The sequence below is a fragment of the Chinchilla lanigera genome, unplaced genomic scaffold, assembly GCF_000276665.1.
Source record: "Chinchilla lanigera isolate Chin_1 unplaced genomic scaffold, ChiLan1.0 scaffold00012, whole genome shotgun sequence".
Lineage (NCBI taxonomy): Eukaryota > Metazoa > Chordata > Mammalia > Rodentia > Chinchillidae > Chinchilla > Chinchilla lanigera.
In genome coordinates, this window is record NW_004955413.1 from 6010876 (window position 1) to 6030839 (window position 19964).

The following is a 19964-nucleotide window of genomic DNA, read 5'->3' on the forward strand; positions in this document are numbered from 1 at the left end:
GTATTTTGATTGGGATTGCACTAAATCTGTATAACAGTTTTGGGAGTATGGTCATTTTCACTATGTTGATTCTTCTTATCCATGAGCAAAGGATATCTTCCCATTTTCTGATATTCACTCCAATCTCCTTTTTCAGAGTACTGTAATTTTCAATATATAGAACATTTACTTCCTTTGTTAGATTAATCCCTGATTATTTCATTTTCTATACTATTATGAAGGGTGGGGTATCCCTGTTTTCTCTACCAGTGAGTTTGTTCTTTTGTACAGGAATGCTATTGATTTTTGAGTGTTGACTTTGTATCCAGCTATGCTACTGAATAGGTTATTAAATCTATAAGTTTTTGGTGGAGTTTTTGGGGTTGCGTCATGTCATTTGTGAATAATGATTATTTAACTTCTTCCTTTCCTAACCTTATTCCTTTTATTTCTCTCTCTTATCTCATTGCTCTTGCTAGTTTTCCAGAACTATATTGAATAGGAGTGGTGATAGTAGACATCCTTGTCTTGTTGCTGATTTTACAGTCAAAGCTTTCAGGTTTTGTCCATTTAGTGTGATGTTGGCTGTTGGTTTGTCATACATAGCTTTTATCAGGTTGAGATAAACACCAGAAGATGGAGTTTTTTATACAGTGGAGTACTATTCTGCCATAAGGGAGGATAAGCCTGAGACATTTCTAGGTAAATGGATGCACTTTGAGACCATACTTTTCAGTGAAATAAATTGGATACACATGTGTAAAGCTCACATTGCTTCTCCAGTGTGAGAAAATGAAAGTGTAAATAAGAACAAAACTGTATAATAGATATTGCAATATAGAAAGAAAATGTTCAAATTGTTAGGGGCACTAGGGAGGGCAGAGGGGGAAAGAGAAGAAGGAAAAGGAAAAAGAAAGACAAAGCGGAAACAAAGTAAATAAGGAAAAGAACTGAGGTGCAAAGGAAGGTAAGGGAATGGGGGAGAAAAGAAGAATCAAGATGAAATCATGTTCAGGTACAACATAAACATGACGAATGTGATTGTTATTTGTCTCTAAATTCTACCAATAAACTTAATAAATTAAAATCTGTAAAAAATGGATAGAAGGATTAAATGTTAAAATGAAAACACTTAATCTGCTGGAGCATAACATTGGTACAAGTCTTGAAGTCATAGGGTAAGCAGGACTTTTTGAATAGCACCTGGTTTTACAGGAAATAGTACCAAGAATCAACCAATGGGATCATATCTAAACAAAGTTTCTGCAAAGCAATAGAAGCCAATAGACTGAAAAGACAACCTTCAGAATGGGAAAGAATGGCCAGCTATTCCTCAGACAGAGGACTAATAACTAGAATATACAAAGAACTCAAAAACTTAGACTCAAAATAAAACACCCAATCAAAAACTGGACAAAAATGAAATGAATAAGCACTTCATGGAAGTGCAAATAGCCAATAAATACCTGAAGAAATGCTCAACATTGCTGATCATTAGAGAAACATTAAAATAAAACTGAAATTCCATCTTACCTAAGAAATAATCAAGAAATCAAATAATAACAAATGCTTGCAAGGCTGTGGAGAAAAAGGAACTCTTTTACATTGTTAATGGGAATATAAACTAGTAAAACCATTTTCGAATTCAGTATAGCAATTCCTCAAAAAGTTGAAACTGTAAATTCCATTTGATCCAGCGATTCCCTTCTAGGTTTCTTCCCCAAGGAGTTCAAGACATATTACAGTGACCCATGCATGTCCATGTTTATTTATAGCAGCACAATTCACAACAGCTAAATCTGGGAAGCAGCCTATATTTCCACCAACAGATGAACAGATCAAGAAAATGTGGTATTTACACACAATGAAGGACCACTCTGTCATAAAGAAAGATAAACTTAAATCATTTGTAAGAAAATGGACGCACTAAAGACTAGAATGTTAAGTGAATTAAATCAGACTCACGAGCTTAGATATCACATGGTTTCTCTTACATGAGAAACCAAAAGTATAAATAAAGAGCAAAATAAAAGATAGGTAATAGTAAGTAGGGAGATAAGTCTTTCTCAAGAGGAAGGGAATCAAGATGTGGAGAAAGGAGGGAGTGGAGGGAAAGGGGATGAAAAAGGAATTAAAATGTGTTTTGTGTATGTACCAGCTTCACAGAAGGAATGTAAATGTTATATTGGAAACATGTACCAAAAAAAAAAAAAAAAAAACTGAAAGGGATCAAGAGCTGGATGGAGTGGGCAGGAACTTAAAGGAAAAGGAACTGAAAACAGGAATTAAGATGCATATTGTACATGTACCCACACGCCACAAGAAGTGTAAACTTTATGTGCTACAAACATGTACTAATGAGAAATTATACAAAATAAAAAGCAATGCAGTTTTGTACAGAATTTTACAAAATAAACAACTTATAGTTTTACCTTCAAATTATATTGCATTATTTCAAATTAAATAATGAGACTATATATTTATAACTTGCTATGAAAATACATGAATTATGAAAGCTATGGCATTTAAACCTTAACATCTTAAAATAGTATCTTATTCAATATACTCTGTAATTTATTTCTAATGTTTTCATGAAACTATAAATTGTGGGTATTGCTGCTGTTACTAGCATCAGTATCACCATGAACATCCAAGTAATTAAACAAAGCTAGCACACAATTCCACCTTTCCTTCATCTCCCCTCCCCAACCCATGACTGAGGATTAAACCTGAGCTTTGTAAGTGCTATGCAACGACTGCACCACTGAGCTGCATCCCCAGCTCCCTCTTCTTAAAATGTAACTTCAGAGTTTGTTCCTAGGCTAAATATAATTCTCTAAAATGAAAGTTCTCACACAGAAAAGCTCCATAGTGTAAAAATGGCATTCAGATGGTTAAGAGTCATGCAACAACCCTTTGTGCATGAACACACACACACACACACACACACGTTGTTGTTAGTCAAAGAAAAATTAACTCTGCAAGTTTTCCTCTACTGTGATTCATGTCCAAAAGTAAATCGCAGACAGTTGAACATAAAAATTTCAACACAAATAAGTACTTAACATAAGAAAAAATATAGGAAAATATTTTTACATTTTTGCTGTACAGAAAGGCTTACTAATGAGAAATATGCTAAACAAAGTTAAAGTACAAAAACCAAAAATCCTAGAAATGATAATGATGCTGACTATCACAACTAATCATAAACTTAAAAAATAAAATATATATGGTTCCCTTTATCAAATTTGTAAAATTTTCAAGATCAAATTGTCAGAAATTACTCTTAAGTGTTGCTGGTGAGAAGGTAAATTGGCAAAGGCATTTTAGAAAGCTGATATGATAGTACTTATAAAAAATTGTTAATGTATTCATTCTTTGATCTAGCAAGTGCGCAGCATAGATGAACAAATCAAAATGCTGCTACCTACCGCCAAAGTGTGTCTACATAAAGTCATTAAACCTGATTGGTTGTAGCAAATCGTTTCAGTTCAGGAATGAATTCCTCTGCATAACAATATCAGGTCTGGAGAAGTAGGTTACCTGTGAATATTAGTCCTCTTTAGAAGGCAGAAGAAGCAAATAGATTTTAAATGAAGTGATAAAACACCAACTAACAATTTAATGATTTTGAAAACCTATAGCAAATATATTGTTAGAACAGAAACAATTTGAGAATTTTTCATGCTTTCATCTCTGTCCATTCAAATATTTTTCTCTAGGTGAAAGGGTTAATGAAATAGCATAAATGAGAAAGACTTTGAGAACATGTCTGAGCATATCTGTGTGGATGCATATTGCCCTCACTCCACAACTCCGGATGTTACCCAGGATATCAAAGATAAAGCAAGGACACCCTTGGATTGGAGGAATGTGGTTATGCGACCAAGTGAACCTTCCAAGTTTGAAGGTGGTTAACGTATAACCAGCTGAAATGTCCTTCATTGTCATCACTAACAGGAAATATTCAAATGTTCTATTTTATTAGTCAAAGTTAACTAAGTGTACACCAGGTACAACTAGAGAAGTCATTCAGTTCCTGGCAACCACTATTGCAATATAGGGGAAATTGTTTTGGTGTTTTGTTTTGTTTTTTGTTTTTTGTTTTGTCTTTTTGAGACAGGGTCTTGCTGTGCAATTCAGGCTGGACTTGACCTCACTTTGTAGCCCAGGCTGGTCTCAAACTCCCAACGATCCTCCTGCCTCAGCCTCCCGAGTAAGGGGATTACAGACATGCACCACCACGCCCAAGTAATTCTCGGTTCTTAATGCCACATGTTTTCCAGTATTTTGCTGCCTTATTTTGCAGCAACAGCCTCTATTTTCTCCTTTCTTTACCTCATTTTCCAGCAGCAAATATTTGCTAAATTCTTCAAAGCCATTAGAACCTATTTAAATTGTGTGTTCTGCTTTCTATCATGGACTTGCTGTTCAGGTAAACTAAAACACCCACACACACACCAGAGACACTGGTGGATGCTGTTCTGATAGCAAAACCCAAAGCAGATATGAAGTAGACACTTTCTGAGCCCATAGGATTCAAAATAGTATTAATATTAATTCCCATTGGCATAGTAACTTTTGCAATTCTAAAACTCTGTTACCCATAGCATCTTACACAAACTACATAGATCTTATTGTCCCCAAGTTTACTGGCAAGGCACTGAGGCCCAGAGCAGTGCAGTATGTTATCCAGGACCACACAGCTCAATCAAAACTGAGGCTCAAGTGTTCTGGCCCCTGAGTGGTCCTGGCATTTTCTTTTCCTCCCACACACTTTCCCTTCAGCAAAAAGGAATTTTAGAAATCTTCCTTTTGTTTATGAATACATGAAAAGTGGAGTCCTTTCTGAAGATGACTCCCCATACACATTTTCTTTTAATGTTTTAAAATTAACACATATTAATTGTACACATTGGTGTGATTGAGTGTGCACTTTCACACATGCGTATGGCATACACTGATCAAATCTAACTTTCTTTATCCACCCATCTCCTCTCACACCATTCCCAATTGTTAGTTACCACTATTTTAATTGCTTGTCAACTCTTTTTAGCATTCCCATATGAGAAACTCTGACTCTTCCTTTTCTATGTCTGGTTTACTTCACTTAACACACATCTCCCATTCCCATCCATGCTCCTGCGAATGACAAGATGTCATTCTTTTTATGGCTGAAAGATATTCCATTGCATACACATTGTTTTTCTGGTGCTGGAGATTGAATCCAGGGTCTTCACTGAGATACATCTTTATCCCTTTTTATTTTTTATTTTGAGACAGGGTTTCACTAAGTTGCTAAGTTGCCCAGGCTGGGCTCTAACTTGCGATCCTCCTGCCTCCGCTTTCCAGAGTGCTGGGGTAACAGGCAAGGTGCACACCACCACTTCAGACACCAAGCCTCACAGTCTCAGACTCTTCCCTCTCAGATTGTCCCTTCTCACTCTGCACAGCTTGGCCTCCTCCTTTTCATCTGCTCCCTCCACTGCATGCTTAAAGAGGCAACATGTCATTTTCACTTCATCAAGCCTTTCTCCTACTAGAGACATCTTCATTTCTGACAGGCGCTGCCTTATTATTTTTTTCTCCTCCTTCAGATAAATGCTGCAAAACTATCTCCAAGTTTCTCCCAATTCCCCTCACTTCTTAAGAAGCTGGCATCAAGCTTCTGCCCTGTGTACATACTGAAATAGCCAGAACCCACTGTTCCTATTGTGAAATCCACTCAAAAAAATTACCAACTTATCATTTGATTTCATAGTGACATCTGACATGAATAACCAGAAACTTGGAAATATAATCGCAGCTTCTAATGAGGCATGAAATGAAAGCAATTAACATTAACCTTTCCTATTTTACGTAATTAACCTTGCAAATCAGTTTTCAGTTACTTTAGCATTTCCAAAACAATTTGAAACTTATAAAACAAATTTATATTTTGAATCAATGAATTGTAAAAGCATACAATCTTTGGTAGCAGTTTCTTTATTTTGTATGCTGTTAACACTGATAACTTGGCTGAAAATCACAATCACTCTGACCGAGTAAAATTCTACTGTTGATTCTGGTTAAAATAGTCCCTGCCTTGGGAGTCAGAGACACCTCCTGTCCGCTCTCCTGCCTGTGTTTCTCCTTTTCTGTCTTCTGTCTTTTCTGTCTTCTGTTCTACTTGCATATCTGTATTTTAAATCTGTCAGCATTTCTGGGGGAGGAGAGCATCTTACATCACCTGCCCATCAGCTGGACAAGAATGTTTCTGTACTGCTGTCTCCGCCTCTCCTCTCTTTACATCATGTTTTGAATATTATCATCTATTTCCAGGGCATCCGCTTCCCCGGTAGACTGATAAATCTCTGGGTGGTACGAGAAGGCCAGACAGGAAAAGGTAATTTGGTGGCGTTCAAGTTGCTTTAACTTTAACCGACAATAAGAAGTCAGGTACATTTTCAATAGTCTGTTCTCCTTGTGACTCCGCAACCACACTTTTGCAATGTGACTCACATTGTGACCCAGGACACTCAAAGTTAGGGATGAGGTGACTGAGATAGAGATAATGATAAAGAAGAATTTAGGATACAGGTTTAACTGCTAGAAAATAGATCTCAAAATACAAAGACTCGACAACCAGAAAGTACTTCTGTCTAGTCTGAAAGCCTGGGCATTTCGATGATTCAGGGGTTCAAGCCACGTCTTGCTTATTATTCTGCACTCTGTGACATAAGGGCTTCGCTTTGCGGTCATATGTGAAGCGTTCTATGACTATCAGCACTTTCTAAAGCTACCTTCCTCATCTTCTCTGGCCCAGGCCCTTGTGCCACTCCTTCTGCTGCCGCCAGTCTGTTTCTCTATTTCACTCAGTGAAAGGCAACACAGCTCACTCTATGACCAGTTGAAAAAGTAAAGGCCATATTTTTTATTGTTTATGATTTCTTAAATATGATGTAAGTCTGCACCTCGTCCCAATCCAAGCATGAATGTCCTTGTTCCGAGTGCGGTCGGCGCTCACCCAGGTTATGGCAGAAGCGCCCCCAGGTCTCCCCGCCTCCAGGGCTGCTTCCTTGCAGTCACTCTTCCCAATTTCAGTAAGAGCAAGCTTGCCAGGAAATAAATCTGTAGTCAATCCACCAACTACTCCCCAAAGACCTTAAGATTGCCAACAATTCCATCCCAGTTTAAGCCAGCTTTCTTCACCCTTCAGGGCCTCCGGGCAAGTCTTCCACATCAAATAGTTTTCATCTCACTGAAGATTGTCATTATGGATCTCACCTCCTGAGCCTTTGCATACATCAGTCCCTAGCCTCAGAGTGTTCTCATCACGTTCTCGTCATCTCTTTCTTCCTCTGGCTAACCACTACGCATACTCAGATGATTCTTTTTGTTTTTTTTTTTTTTTTAGTTTTAAAGAGAATAAAGAAAACAATAACAAAATAACAACAGACAAAAGCAAAACAAAGCAAAAACAATAAAAATGATACAGGATTTCAAAACAGAATGGTAGGAATTAACACTGGTTGTTATTTTACATATTGTTAACTTCTGCTCAGATTACCAGATATAAGAATGCAACATTGATCAAACCGTTAAAGAGAATAAAAAATAAATAAATAAAATTAGAAATGATACAGAGCTTCACGAGACAAGATGGTAGGAATTCAGCAATGGTTCAGATGTTTCTTTACATTTGCTTTCCCCCAAATTTCCTTCTCAAGGCCTCAAGTGTGCCCCTCTTTGCTCTCATAGAATCCTAAATTTCTCCAATAATGATGTTTGGCTACTTTATTTATAGTGCTTGGGGGTATCATTTGTTTTTACTCCCATAGGAATGTAAGACCTTTTAGTGCATACCCATTTCTACCTATTTGATCATTTTATCTGTAGAATCTTGTTTGGGGTGTAATCCTAGTAGGATAAAAATAACCAAATAGCTGCATGAAGAGATAGATGGATGAATTAATGAAATTGTTTATATGCCTTAAAGATTGGAAAGAAGTACCAATTTAGAAGGCAAGAAGGAAATTTGTATAGTAGATGATAGAGGCAGTTGAGATCTTGAGGTACAGTAGATCAAAACAGGAAACTATTTTCTATTATCACTTTTCCAGGGCCTGGCTCTTAGTCTGCAACTCAGTAAATATCCCTAAGGTCAAAGCTGACCAGCTGGATCCAACAGCATTTCCACAGAGGACTACTGAACTCTGAAACTCTGCCATTAAGGCTGACATTTCTGCTGGAGGATTTGCAGACACACCAATTGGAATGAAATTCCATTTGACCCAGCTAGTGTTGTTTAAAGTGCAGCTTCTCCTGCCAATTACTCATACCAGAGATGTGAGGAGAGCCATACAGGCACTGTGAAAGTTTTATGGGGATGAGAAAGAAAAGAGGTTAAAAATATGACTAGATGCCTTACTGTAAAATCCCAGAAAAAGTGAACACTAACAGGAATATGGTTTATCCCTCCAGGAATTCCGGCTAGCCGGCCAGGAATTAACCTTGACCACAATTAAGCCATTAATGACCCTTTCAGAGAAGGTCCAGAGACCTCAACTTTGTTTAGAGAACTTGTGGGGGTGGAACTTCCTGTTTGCACAGAGGGGAGCATAAAGCCCAGTTGCTGGGACCAGAGAGATTGTAGGGAGTGAGGTACAGGACAGTCCCTGCAGCATGGGGGGTAACAAACTCCTCCATCCTACTCTTGTCCTCCTCCTCCTGGCTTTCCTGCCTGCAGACGCCTCCATCTCTGGAAAACCGTGAGTTCCACACAAGGCATGGAGCCTAAACTGAAAGGGTCCTTTCCTGTATTTCAGATTCTTTTATATAATTCATTTGCCTTTCCTATGAAATCACCACCTTCAGATTTCTGAAGTTGTTTCCAACCGTGAGATTTTGTAAATCTAGTTTATTCTTTCTTCACTTAGTCATAAAGATTTTCCTCAAACTCTTTGTATCTTTGTATCTCTAAATTTCAACTTTCCGTGGTGATATGCAAAGCCTTTCCTGGGGACATCAGAAATCAATCCTTTTTTAAATGAATCAGTTTTCAGATCTTTGTGTTTCTTTAGATCTAATGAAATTGCACTGTTCATCTTTTTTTTTTGCCTTCTGTTTCTTAATTATCCATATTCTATTGTGTAAAACGAAGTCAAACCTCTCCCTCAACTAGATCTTACCCTGAAATATTATCTTGGAATTAAGTAATCACTAGGGTGCCAAATAAAAAAACAACTTGAAATGTTGGTGGTGAGAAAGTAAAGAACTGAAATGGGAGAGAAGAAAATCTTCAGATAAGGAGGTAATAGATCGTCCCAATAAAAGTGAAGAAAAAGCTAAAGGAAATATGAGCTTTCAGATGACTATCAGCCATTCTTGATAACACAATACTGAATGCTTTGAAGCATGTATGCAAAAAAATTGTGACAAGGGCTGCGAATATACCTCAGGGGCACAGTGCCCGCCTGGCAAGCGCAATGTCCTGAGTTCATTCCCGGTACAAAAAAAAAAAAAAAAAACTGGTGACAGGAGCATATTTCTAACTGCCAATTACTTCTTTTATGGAAACAAGTCCTAGCACTTACATCTATAAAAACTAATAGTAGTGACAAAGTTAATGTTGGACTTTGTTTAATTCTAGCAGTAAGTACTATCCATCCTTGTACAGATAAATTCACTGGGGGAGAAGGGAACATATAATCATTCTCATTAAATATGTGCTTCAAGAGTATTTTAATTTTATATCTAGTATGGATGGATTAATATATTTATTTTGTTTTGATCAGCAGTATAATAGTAATTTTGAAAATAAATTAATCATTAAAAAATTTATAAATTTATAGTCGCTTTATTTAAAAGTGTTGTCAAACACATTTCCATATATAGCATTACACATATACATGTAAAAAGAGATTTGTTAATAAAAAGAATGATCCATAAAAGAGTTTAAAGCATAAAAATCAAAAGAGAAATTTCTATTTAGTAAGTGGCGTGGAAATCCAAATTCAAAGGAAAAGGGGAAAAGATTTTAAACCTTTGATCATGACAAAAGCATTTTTGATGTTTTTGAATAGGTGCTACTGAGAATCTTACCTGTATAATATTTAAGATTCTGTGGCAAGATTACAAAACAATGTGTCTTAATCTAAAATATATATTGTGCTATTATTTAAAATTGTGAAAAAAATATGTTTACTTGAAAATACGTAAGAGGTGCATGGCGTCAAACAATTATTTTAGGAGTTCTGTGCAAAAATGTTTGAAAACTTCGGGTCCAGCTTCAAATACGTATCAGAGAATTGAGGAATTTTCTGTCCTCTTCACAAGTTACCAAGACCCAAATTCAATCACAAGAGGGTAATTTTTGATGAAACTTTTCTCTGGCCATGAGTTGAAAAGCAAATATTTAAAATGCAAACACCCACGGTTAGGTAACACGCAGACTTTGCTAGCCACTTGCCACCACTGAGACTAAACTCATGGCTTGCTTTCCTTTAGCTCCAGATTCCATATTTACAAAGAGGAAGCAAGTGGTAGCCATATAATTTCCACAGGTTGTTGAACACACACACGTATGTTTCATAAAGGTTCTATAATTTAGTTTTCTGGTGCCCACATGCCTAAGACTTTGCTTGCTTTTTACTGTAATGCTAAAGTATAGTAGATCTACAATGTAAATGAATATAATTAACATATTTTATTCTAATTTAGACGCTCACATATTGTGGCTCCTTAAAGTGAAGTATATGTGAGAGTGAACTTCCTGTTCACTGCCATGCCATGTGACAAAAGGGGAAGTTATTCTTACATATGCCACTCAACAGCAGTTTCGTGTCATCCATGTGACTTCTTTTGGTGTGGAGACTGTGATGGAGTGTAGTATTGTCAGTAGCAATGTCTGCCTTCCGTCTCTCTCCTCTAACCGGACTCCCCCATTCTCAGACAATACATGGTATTGGTCCCCTCCCTGCTGCACTCTGGGACCCCTGAGAAAGCATGCCTGCTTCTGACTCAGCTGAATGAGACAGTGACTGTAAGGGCCACCTTGGAGTCTAGCAGGGGAAACAACAGTCTCTTCACTGACGTGGTGGCAGAGAAGGACTTATTCCAGTGTGTTGCCTTCACTGTGAGTATGGCTGTTTGACTTCGTATATTTGCTTCTACTGTTCAGGTCTAGGGATTTAGAACTGTCAAGATAAGTCTTGGGAAAGTTGATAAGAAACTAAATGTAGCAATGAAGTGTAGAAATTAAAGTACAAAAATTTCCATCCAAGAGAGACAACTATTTATTGAAAATTAACTTAAAGAGTAAAGAAAAATTCTATTATTCTGGGAAGTATTAGACACAGTGAAAATGTGACTTCTCCTTAAAGTACAAAAAAATAAACTTAAAAAGCAAACTAAGTCAAGGTTCAGTGTGAATGGTGGACTGAGAGGACTATGTCACATTCTTTCTCAGAGTATTGTAGAAATTAGCCTGGGCAGATGTCCAGTTTCTCTTCAGCTGTGTACATAGAGGATAGTTGCAGCCTAGCATGAATAAGATGGTATTTTCATCAGCTTAAAACATGTTTCTACCATACCCTCTTACCACATAACATCAACCTGGCAGAGCTCACGGTGTAAATGAATCCAGGCTGCATTGTCTGAGCTATGTAAGTGAAGGTGTGGTTCTCAGTCATAACCCCTACTACCATGCATTTTCTCCTTCTTGTGTTCTGTCTTGCCTTTGGTAAAAGTGCAGAAGTGATTGCTGTGTGCCGCAACTTTCCCAATTAAGAATGAGGAAGTGAGATTAAGTAAAAAGGGCACCATCTCAAGTGAGGAGAGGAACAGCACATGGAAGAGGAGAACTGAAGGCTGAACGGGTTCTCAGGATCACTTCTTTATTTCAGGTGCCCCAGTCGTCATCCCCTGAGGAGGTTCTGTTCCTCACTGTCGAAGTGAAAGGAGCAACTCATGAATTCAGGAGTCGGAGAACAGTGTTGGTTAAAAACACAGAGAGCCTGGTATTTGTCCAGACAGACAAACCCATCTACAAACCAGGGCAGACAGGTATGACAAGGTCTACAGTAAGAACATTGAAAACAAAACCTTTCTTCCCTGAATATTTGTCACTCAAAGTCCCTATAGTCCTGTTTCCCTAATAGTTTGTCTTACCAAACAATAGTCCTAGCCATGAGTTTGGTGGTCTCATGGAAAATATTTTCATTTCAGTGAAAGCTCGTATTGTCTCATTGGATGAAAACTTTCGCCCCCTGAATGAGTCGGTGAGTTTCCTACTCTTTATATAAAATTAGTATTATTTATATAAATGAGCTTTATTTTTCTTCTTAGCACTTACCACCCTAAAATAGATAGATAGATAGATACTCAGATAGATGATAGATAATAGATCTTTTTCTTTTCCATCCATCTCCATTAGGATATAAGCTCTATGAGAACAGACCTATCGGGGCTGGGGATTTAGCTCAGCGGCAAAAAGCGCCTACCTGGCAAGCGCAAGGTCATGAGTTCGGTTCCCGGTACCAGAGAAAAACCAAATAAAAAAAAAAAAAAAAAAGAGAACAGACCTATCGTTCTTTTGCGCATTACTATATTCTCAGCATTTGAAATGATACACTGCGCATGGTTTGGATGCAATGAATATTAGTTTTGAGGCACCACGCCTACTTGTACTCATTTTTAGAACTAGTTAAGTAGTCTGTGACCCAAATTTATAATTGGATCCAAGCATAATTGCTTCCAGTTTTACAAGTGTTTATTTTCCAACCTGTAAAACTGTACAGCAAAGGAATATTCTTCGCTGGGAATTATAAGCATGTAAGTATTGTCAGTAAATCTCATTCCTCACAGCAGTACATATATATATATTTGTTGTTGATGGACCGGTAACTTTTTAACATCTTAAAATGGATTAATTCCAAGTTCTGTAAAGTTTAGAGAAAGTTATTCTGCATAGGTAGAGAGCTATATCTATATCGTTCTATACCATTAGAGTTGGAAATATTTGAGAGTAAGTATAAACTCCTCTCTTTTTTTCTTCTTTCAGCTTCCAGTAGTATTCATTCAGGTAAGCAATATGAAATATTCCATACATAAAAAGAAAGTAATGAATTTCAGGCAGATATTTTTATTTGGGAAGTACTTAGACTGTCCCAGAAACATGTCATTGAGGATCCAGGCTCCAAACTCACATAGTGGGATGGTTATAATCCATTTCTGTTCCTCACCCCTCACCGCCCCCTAGTTGTTCTCCTTATACATAACTGGGCATTTCCATGAGTTTCCTTCTATTGTCCCTCATGTTCCTTGCATTTCTGTTCATTACAATTCATTTATCCTTAGGACCGCAAAGGAAACCGCATCATGCAGTGGCAGAATCTCAAGCTAGAGCGCGGCCTCACACAGCTCGACTTTCCGCTCTCATCTGAGCCCCTGCTGGGCCCCTACATGATGGTGGTGCTCAAGGACTCTGGAGGAAGAATAGAGCACCCCTTCACTGTGGAGGAATTTGGTATGGGTCATGGAACACTGTGGAACATTTTTCTTCATATTTGAACTTCTAGAATCTAGAACTTGAGTTGATTTGCAGTTTTTCCATTTTCCATGGGTAAGATTGGGTTGAGAGTAAAACTGATTAGTTGTATGTCCAGGGAAGACATCAATGATTTGCACATAAGGCTTCCTATAACTTGGTTATTTGGGGCAATATTTAATATCAAAAATATAAAATATGCTTGTTTTAGTGACTGTTTCATTACTTATCAGTGATCCGTCACAGTCCCTCAACCAAACTCTCCGTTTGGAGAACAAGGAACACACAGATATACTGAACAATAGAGGAGCATTTTCAAAGCCCTGAAATTCCTACAGAACTGGGAAATATTAATGTCCCAAAAGTTGAGAAATAGTCACCAATCACCAATTCTTTATCACCAATCAACAGTTCTCCCCAAATTCGAAGTACAAGTATCCATGCCACGGAAAATAACTACCATGGAACAAGAGTTTACCGTGTCAGTGTGTGGCCGGTAAGTTGACTTTATTCCTTTTTTCCTGTTTTTACTCTTATTTGTCTTTCATGGGGAAATATTTTAAAAAGATGCCAATTTGAAGTATTTTGGCAATACCAACTCTTTAAGTACTTTGGAAGGATTGCATTCTCTAGAATATTCTGTTGCTTTTCTACTTTTTATTTTGATCAGCATTACTGTGTCTGTGAAGGGCTAGGAAATTACTTCTAGAAAGGTTGTGCTACTAAGACTGAGATTAACTCTGAAAGCAACAGAGATACACACACACACACACACACACACACACACACAGAGTACAAATTGAGCTAAAGAATAGTGGCTTTCCCCTAAGTAGAAATAACAAAACATACACTAACCAGATAATTGACATATGGTTATAGAGGAACTTCAATCATCAACAGATTGTTTACCCGATCTTGCAACCATAGTGGAAAAATAGCTTAGATTCATGATTTTTAGAAATAAAGGTATACCCAAAATGTCACCTAACTCATCATTCTACCTAAAGCATGTCACATGCATTTGGCACTGCCATTTTTACCCAAAAGACTAAGCATGACCTCTCAGGATGGATCTTTTACACTCAGTAACTCACGATTCCAGCATCTTGGGCCCCATCCCTGAAGCCCCAGAGTAGCCTTCGAAGAAGGAGCAGGTAAAGCAAAAAGAAAAGAAGGAAACCTGTCCTTCCTAAAGACCACCTGCTACTTGCCAGGCTCCTGCCAAGTGTTATTTCAGAAATGGCTACCAACTTCCCAATCCCACATAACTGGTGAACTGGTGCTCTTGAAATTACAGTATAGAGGACATTTCCAATAGGGAAGGAATCAAATACCCTGAAAACACAAGCGTCCGTGACATATTTATGGCACAATCCTATTTTTATAAAATGTAAGCAAAATATAAAGAGATTTATATTGAGAAGACACCTTCATATTAATAGTTTTGATACAAGATCATAAAAGAGTGTTTGTGTATCCTAGTTGTCTTTATTTTGTTTGTCTTTATTGGTGTTGGCTTTTCCTTTTAAAACAGCTTTTGTAATAAAAGGGCACTGTTAAAATGATATCAAAATAAAAATTCAAGGGAAAGAGACATGAAAAGAGAATAACACAGTAAATTGGTGGAGATTTGCTTTTAAAAAAGTCATTGTTCAGTTTGCATGCCCTTAAAATTAGGTAAATCTTGCAGGAATCAGAGCAAAATACAGAGTAAATATGCAGAAGTCAAAAGGAAAGTGGAGATTTAAAAATGGGGTTGTTCTCTGTCTGTTTTGATTCATTTGGCAATGTTCTCCTGACAGATACACATATGGAAAGCCTGTGCCAGGAAACGTGACTCTGAGCATTTGCAGAAACTATAATAATCCTTCCCGCTGCTATGGCCAAGAGTCCCAGGCTTTCTGTAAGAAATTCAGTCAACAGGTAGGTTGAGAACTCGACCTGCTAGGTACTGAAAGTAAAGGCAGTGTTGCCCAGCAGGGAGCTGTGCCGTGGTGCCAACTCAGGAAGGGGGTAATCTGCAAGAGAATCCCATGTTTGCTACGGTAATTTTAAAAACAATGACTCACCACAATAGGAATTATTTATTTCTTCTAATTGCTCACTGTTGGTGCTCCAGAATAACAGAAACTGAGCCATCCGAAGCCTCTGTGGGTATCTACTGCTACAAAGAAAACAGGAAAAAATTACTTTTTTTTTATTGCCTTAGTGGGGAAGGGTGTCAGTCTGTTCTCTTTCTCTGAACAAGAACTTGTCCCATGGCTCCATCTGGAGGCCAGAGAGGTGAGGAAGTCCTCAGATGCGCAGCCCGCTCCCAGCCCCAGCCATCTATGGGGGAAGGGGATCCAAGCTTGGGTGAAGAGTTAGCTGCCTGCCACAGTAAGACCACTCAAGACGTGTACAGCATTTCCATCTCATTCTCTCCAGGGCATTTCAGATACTAAAATCTTATACAGAAGGTACAGTTGTGCCCAGTAATAATAATTAGTCTCTAGACAGTATATTCTATGTCCTCAGGGTAGAAGATGCCTAAATTATGTTGTCCCAAAAAAATCTATTAGGTGACCACACACTAACTGACCACAGATCTGTTCAGTATAACACGGATCATATTTTTGTACTTTATGATCTCCTTAGCTAAACAGCCAAGGTTGCTTCTCTCAGCAAGTGAAAACCAATGCCTTCCAGCTAAGGAGGAAAGAATATGAAATGCAGCTCCGAGCGGAGGCCAAGATCGAAGAAGAAGGAACAGGTTTGCACCCCACAGGGTATGGGAGAAGGGATGAATATTAACTTATTTCCTTGACCAAATCAGGAATTGTAAGGAAGGAGGTAGTGTAAGAAGTTCCTGAATGTCATTCTTCCAAAACTGAACTGATTCTTTTCCTTCTTCTATGTCTTTTGCAGGTGTGCAGTTGGCTGGGACAGGGTCCAGTGATATCACAACCACCATAACCAAACTCTCCTTTGTGAAAGTGGACTCACATGTGAGAGTAGGACTCCCCTTCTTTGGACAGGTGAGAAGCTGGCTGTAGTAAGAACCCAGACTTACCCAATTCATACCACAGGCACAGTTTCTGCTACAATTATACCCAGTTAAAGTTAGTCATTAATATAAATACACCCAGTTAAGGTTAGTCTTCATATACAAACAAGAGGGTAAAACCAAGTAAAAGTAGACCTATTCACTTTAAATTTGTATATGAAATCCTTCTAAAGCCCTATCAAAATTAGGAAGGTTTTTCTTCTTTACTTTTGAACAACAGCATTGTGTGACATCCTTCCATCTCCTTTTCATGATTACAGTCAGACAATCTCTGGTATTTTATGAAAAGATTAAACAGATTTTCATAACCAATTAATAAGAGAATAATAATGGTTACTGTACTGTGTATCATTATCTTCAAAGTAGTTACTCAGTACAAGACATAAACCAAAAAGATTCTTTTAAAAAAGAAATAGATAAAACACAAACTTTCTTTTCAGTGAACTAAGATAAACTATTAGTATAGATGAAACAAATTAGCATATATACTGAAATATTTTAAAAAATAACACAACAGAATGTGTAATTTGGGGAAGTATTTGAACTTCTCCCTGCTTCCTATTTATCTCTCTTGTATTTTGCTCTTGTTTGTGTCTATATTATATAAACAGCTGGTTTTTATCACACTTTCTCTCAAAAATCTCAAAATTCATGTTAACCAGTCACATTATACCTTTTTTTTTTTTTTTTTTTTTGGTACTGGGAATTGAACTCACAATCTCATACTTGCCAGGGAGGCCCTGTGTCCCTGAGCTAATGTTTGCTATGGTAATTTTAAAATTCCCCAGCCCTCACATTATACTTTTAATACTAACTGCATGGCCGTGGCTGAGTAGGCAGTTTTAATTTTTATTTTAAGTATTACATATTCTATTATACCTATTTCTTTCATAAATGTTTGCATTAATTTCTATAAATATTTTTGAGAAGTACAAATATAGGGATAAAATACCATTTAAGGTTTCCAGATTTTAGATTGATGAATTTTATCACAGATCCACAAGAAACAATCTCCTATTGTCATCTTTCTATTGTAAGCAAAAGGGCAAAGGAACCTTTCTGACTCCAGAAGTGTGAGAGAACAGCTGTACATATCCCAGTGTGTAGCTGCTGCCTGTCATGTTCTCAATGGAGTTTCAGCTATGGAAGCTTTATAGGACCCATGTGTGGGATGTACACTTGTGATACCAGTACTCTGGGAGACTGAGGCAAGAGGATTGCAAGTTCAAACCCAGCCTGCAGAACTTAGTGATTTACCCAGACCTTGTCTCAAAATAAAAATTAGAACAGGGAGTACAGCATGCCTGAGGTTTCCAGGCAACTCCGAGGGCCATAAAAAAAGGACTGTACTCAACAAAATGGAGTATATTCTAGAAAGTTTGATTATGTTGTGATAGCAAAACATATTCAATAACTTTGGCCATTTCTCAAAATAAAAATGTAGCGCATTTTTTAGTTTCTTAGATATATATTATACTTGTTTATAATTTATTGCTGCTAATTGACTATAACAGTTGTCATAAAACTTACTAGAAGACAAAGAATCTTTGGCTGTTTTATGGGTATATAATAGCCAGAATTTTATGGCTATTTTTGTCTTTGTACTTGGAGTAAATATTTCATTGACACATTTAGATTTTGTAAATCCATTATGAATACTGATCCAGTTCCCAACACAAAAAAAATGATAACTGTGCCAGTTATCTGGATCTGATCATTACATATTATACACTTGTATTGAAATATCATGCACTTGTATTGAAATATCATACTATATGTTGATGAAAACTTTTTTTAAAAATTTCAAAAAGTAGTCCATAATGAAAAAAATCACGTTTTCCAATATGAACTGAATTATTCATCTGCTGAATTCAATCATCACAATAGATCACCCCATGATTACCTCTTCTACTCTATCTCTGTATAATATTTCCTTTCTCTCCTTAGGATTACTACTAAATAACGATATTATTTATACATTTGTTTAGCAGCTATCTCTTTCACCAGGCTATAAGCTCTGTGATGCAAAGAACCTTTTCTTGTTCCCGCTATATCTTCAATGTCTGGAACTGCATACAACGGAAAGAAGACACTCAAATAATAATTGCAATGAAATGAATAGGATTGGTGCCTCTTAGTTATTATCCATGGAACTTATCCACAGCTTTTAACCTTCAGGTGCGCCTGGTGGATGGGAAGGGTGTTCCTATGCCACAGAAAGTCGTCACTATCACAGCCTTGGAAGCGAACTACCAGTCCAATGCTACCACCGATGAGAACGGCCTGGCCCAGTTCTCCATCGGCACCACTAACCTTGTAGGCTCCTCCTTAAATGTCCGGGTGAGTGTGGAATGACGTGACCAGTGAAACATCCTTGAAAACAAAGGTGTGAGCTAAGAAAGAGAAAGTTCTAAATTATGTTTATTCCTATAGGCAGGAAAAAAATAGAAATTAGAAACCAATTTGAGGTCAACTTTTCAAAAGTTCATGAAAGGGAAACCATTAGTGAAAATGACAGTAATCAAAAGTAGCATGACAGTTACTCAAAAACTTTAAAAACAGTATTACCATGTAATCCACCAATCTGACTTCTAAGTACATATCAATGATCATCTTATTACAGAGAAAGATGATAAGTAACAAGAATGTATTTTTTAAAGCTTAAAAAATGGATTTTTTTTTTGGTGCTGGGGATTTAGCTCAGCGGCAAAGCGCCTGCCTGGCAAGTGCAAGGTCGTGAGTTCGGTTCCCGGTGCCGGAGAAAAACCAAAAAACCAAAAAAACAAAACAAAAAAAAAAAGTGCTGCCTTCCAAAAATGGATTTTTAATATTTTTACCAAAGAGAAGAGATAAATATAAGAAGTAAATATGTCAAACCTGATTTAAATGTTACACAATGTGGATATGTATCAGGACATCGCATGGTACCCAGAAATATGTATTTTATGTATTTATGTGTCAATTAAAATTTTTAAGTTAATTTAAGCTTCAAAAAAGGAATTGAAAGCAGAGACTCAAAGAGATATTTGCACACGAATGTTCATAGCAGCTCTTTTTAATAACCCAGAGGTAGAAACTACCCAGATATTCATCAACAGATGCTGGATAAACAAAAAGTGTTGTATGTGCATACAAGAAAATATTATCCAGCCTTGGAGGGAAAGATTATCACAGGCTACAAGATGGATAAACTTTGAGGTCATCATACTAAATGAAATAAAGCAGTCACAAACAAATACTATATGATTCCACTTGTAATCGGTTACTTTTTTAATCTAATTTTTTTCATAAAATAGCTATAAGATGATCTAGGGAAATACAGAGAATTTCACATTTGTGATTCCATTATATATAGAATGCCCAGAATAAGTAAACCTATAGAAAGTAAATTAGTATCTAAGGACTGGTGGC

The 19964-nt window shown here is 37.1% G+C and overlaps 1 protein-coding gene across 1 annotated transcript in view; it reads left to right on the forward strand.

The window, feature by feature from the left end:
- Nucleotides 1–8581: 8581 nt before the first annotated feature.
- LOC102021956 (alpha-2-macroglobulin) overlaps nt 8582–19964 on the forward strand; it is a 42910-nt gene continuing 31527 nt past the window's right edge. The window contains exons 1-11 of the mRNA XM_005378889.2: nt 8582–8729; nt 10912–11095; nt 11865–12024; nt 12187–12239; nt 13022–13042; nt 13318–13486; nt 13919–14003; nt 15310–15430; nt 16145–16259; nt 16415–16524; nt 18732–18893. Of these exons, the coding sequence (XP_005378946.1) occupies nt 8644–8729; nt 10912–11095; nt 11865–12024; nt 12187–12239; nt 13022–13042; nt 13318–13486; nt 13919–14003; nt 15310–15430; nt 16145–16259; nt 16415–16524; nt 18732–18893 (1266 nt within the window). The 5' untranslated portion in view covers nt 8582–8643. The remainder of the gene's footprint in view (nt 8730–10911; nt 11096–11864; nt 12025–12186; nt 12240–13021; nt 13043–13317; nt 13487–13918; nt 14004–15309; nt 15431–16144; nt 16260–16414; nt 16525–18731; nt 18894–19964) is intronic.